We start from the raw sequence: 3,346 nt of genomic DNA on the forward strand, positions 1-3,346 counted from the left end.
TGTCTGATATACAGCCTGCATGTGTTCAGTGTGGTCCACAATTATGTTTAAGTGTGTCTGATATACAGCCCTCATGTGTTCAGTGTGGTCCACTTATATGTGTAAGTGTGTGTTGTACCCCTGCAAAAGGGGGATAAATAATCACGAGAGTGATATGTTTTTCCTCAGCAAGAACTTTACTGCAATCAGTTTGTACAAAAATACAATCATTGACACATGAAGAGATTTACAGGAGAGTAGAGAGTACATAGACTATTTATGTTAAACACTATTCAAAGTATTACTTGAGATATTTCCCCGAGCACAAACTAGCTTATATTCAGTACTGTTAAAACTCTCTTAAAGTGCATAAAACATATTATACAGATAAAACAAATAAAATATCACTACTAAATATTACTGTCTGTGTACGTGTGAATTCACAAAATGGTGGCAGTAGACACAGCTACTATTACACCGTCAACTCACGTAAGTTACACACACTACAGTACTCTCGGTAAAACTTAGTTCTAAAGTACCCAAAAATGTAACATTCTCTTAAAACGTATGACATATTAGATTCATACAGACATGTTAACGCTGTTTAAAATCCACAACATACCTGCAAAAGGGGGATAAATAATCACGAGAGTGATATGTTTTTCCTCAGCAATAACTTTACTGCAATGAGGAAAATATCGCAGTTTCCCCGAGATATGTGGGTGGAGACCGAAGCAATCGATCTCACTCAAGAGCAAGACCACTATGTAGATCACAGTTTAACACTACGTATCTCAAACTACACAATTCAGAACAAAGCAAACGATGCAAGAAAACACAATCTTATTATTTCAAACCACATATTCATGTGTGATGAGTTTTAACTCATGGTTTCAAATTATGCTGTATGTACGCATTTGTTTCTGCCCTTTTAAACCTTTTTGTGACTTAAAAAAAATTTTATACTATTTATAATAACATAGTTTATGCAAAATCAATAATATGCCACACAATATACAAAAAGTAAGATGCAAAATTAAAAACATAACTGACAAAAATACAACAAATAAAAGATACCTACTATAATAAAAGTAACAATAAATACTGTAGCAGAGTAAAAGATGCAAAAGGTAAAATGTGATGAGTACAAAAGGTGTGTTAAGTTTTCTTTTAAAGGTAGTAAGATGTGCACGTTCTCCAATCTCAAAGTAGGGAGAAAGCTTAGAAGCTAAATTATCAAGGCTGAAAGAGAATCAGTGAGAACAAATTACTTAAGATGAATGGGTTGAGAAATATTTATTCATTAAATATGCAGCATCATTTTACGTTGATGCCAACTCCTCCTGCCCTGAATATATTTTTATTACATATCAGTAAGGCACAGATTTCTTTAAGCATGTTTCAGTTAAAGGCACAGCATTGAGAAAAGGAGCGGGGGAGCCAGGCCTTTTTCCTGTTCTGCAGACCATATAAATGCAGTGTGGAGATAGATCTGTAAATATGAGACATGGATGTTTGGTTCCCCACCCTCTTATCTTGGGAAGCACATTCTTCAGAAAGACATCTTGGAATTGATCAACTTTTAAATGTTGCATCAGCTGCATGATGTTTAGACAAGTTACTCTGAAAGATTTGAGAGGTTTTACATAATAGTTCATACATCACAGTCAGAATCATTGTTGTAATTCACTTTTTATGTAAGCTTTTATTTTGTTCTCCAGATCATTGAAGTTGGATCCGTGTGCAGAACACACAGACGTAAGGACACATGGCTTGTACAACACAGTCTGCCTCAGATTACGTCAAAAATGCCAGAATATCGCTCGTGGGAAAATTAAAGAATCTCTCAGTGATTCTGGAGAACTTGAAAGAGAAACGCGTATTGAGTGATGAGGAGGTTTGTGTAATTGAGGCAGAGCGAAATGACTACGATAAACACAGACAAATACTGGACTCAGTCAAAAGAAAGGGGGAAGCAGCCTGCTACGAGTTCCTCAGGATTCTTGACGTGACGAGAAAGTGGACCTTAGACAAGGACCTGCACTACTGGATCAGCTGCTTTCCCTTCAACGAAGACTCACAAACAGATACAAGCTACTTAAAAGGTATGTGAAAGCCCAGTTCTAACTGATAGTGTGTCACATCTTTATTATTTAGCTTTATGGGGCTGATTTGATGTAACTGGTATTTCTCAACCTATTCACTCATGTGTTTGTGACTAATGGGAACAACAGTGTTTTAAACTGGTTTAGTATTGAGGGAGAACGCTGCAGACGTCAGCTTCTGAGCGGGCTGTAATGTGATCACACCGTCAATGTGCTTCAATGCTTCCTTTCTTATCTCCTTTAGCATAGGATACACTGCACCATCTTTTACCAAAGGAAAGGAGATCATGAAAACAAACAATATGCCTTTCGTGCATTATTTTCATACATTCATATACTATTCATGTAGACAGTGACAACTATTTGTTCCACTTTATTTTCTTTTATCTATTTTAAACATGTAACAAATGGGTAACAAAATAAACAAGAATAACAAATACAATGGACAATAACTATAGCTGTCAATAAACATTTTCTTTGCAAATTTGAGATACTTAAACTTTATTTGAGTATTTCTATTTTCTAATACTTTATACTTCTACCCCGAGGTAAATATTGTGGTTTTTAATTCACGACACATATCTGGATATCCCCAGAGTTCTCTGATACTGGACCAACTCAAAAATATTGTCCTCATTAGTCACTTGGACACAAAAACATGGGAAAATATATCCAGGTTGAAAAATACCAAAGTTACCCTTTAATGTGTGTGCGTGCAAATACTGTGCTGTAGTATTATATATAGTATATTTATTTACTCACTATTGTTTTTATTTTAGGCTCAAGGCCGTGCCGCAAATATCAGGGAAAGTTGAAGAAAAAAGCACAAAAAATATCCAATCAGTTTTGGACAGCAAACAAAAACCTGTTTGAAGGAGACAATAAGCCCGATCTGTCGTACACGTCACTTGTGTTAGACAAAGAAAACATTTCTTCTCCAGTTAAAGTCAAGAACTTCAAGAGCAAGAAAGGCAAGAAGAGTCGCCCTAAGAAGTTAAGGACATACATCCCCGAGAACAAAGCAGAAACTTCCCCCAGTGACCTGCTGAAAACAGGTAGAAACATACTGTTGGTCGGTAAACCTGGGATTGGAAAGACAGCAGTCACTCACCAAATGTTGAAGCTGTGGGCAGAAAGAGACAACGAGGAGCTTGATTACATGTTTTACTTTGACATGAGAAAAACATCCGACATCAGGAACTTGGAGGATCTTCTCTTCGGTGTGTTCAGTGAACCAGAAGAAGGCAAAGAAGAGGTTTTAC

General features: G+C 36.4%; 1 protein-coding gene across 1 annotated transcript; it reads left to right on the forward strand.

The window, feature by feature from the left end:
• Window positions 1–9: 9 nt before the first annotated feature.
• On the forward strand, window positions 10–3,339 carry LOC116379973 (uncharacterized; the record flags this gene model as incomplete). The annotated part of the gene is made up of 3 exons (XM_031841931.1): window positions 10–1,832; window positions 1,878–2,084; window positions 2,864–3,339. Coding segments are annotated over exons 1-3 (768 nt in total), but the record flags the coding sequence as incomplete, so codon positions are not given.
• Between the last annotated feature and the right edge of the window lie 7 nt (window positions 3,340–3,346).

This window comes from Anarrhichthys ocellatus, unplaced genomic scaffold (assembly GCF_004355925.1).
Source record: "Anarrhichthys ocellatus isolate YVR2014 unplaced genomic scaffold, GSC_Weel_1.0 scaffold5668, whole genome shotgun sequence".
In the NCBI taxonomy this organism is placed as follows: domain Eukaryota; kingdom Metazoa; phylum Chordata; class Actinopteri; order Perciformes; family Anarhichadidae; genus Anarrhichthys; species Anarrhichthys ocellatus.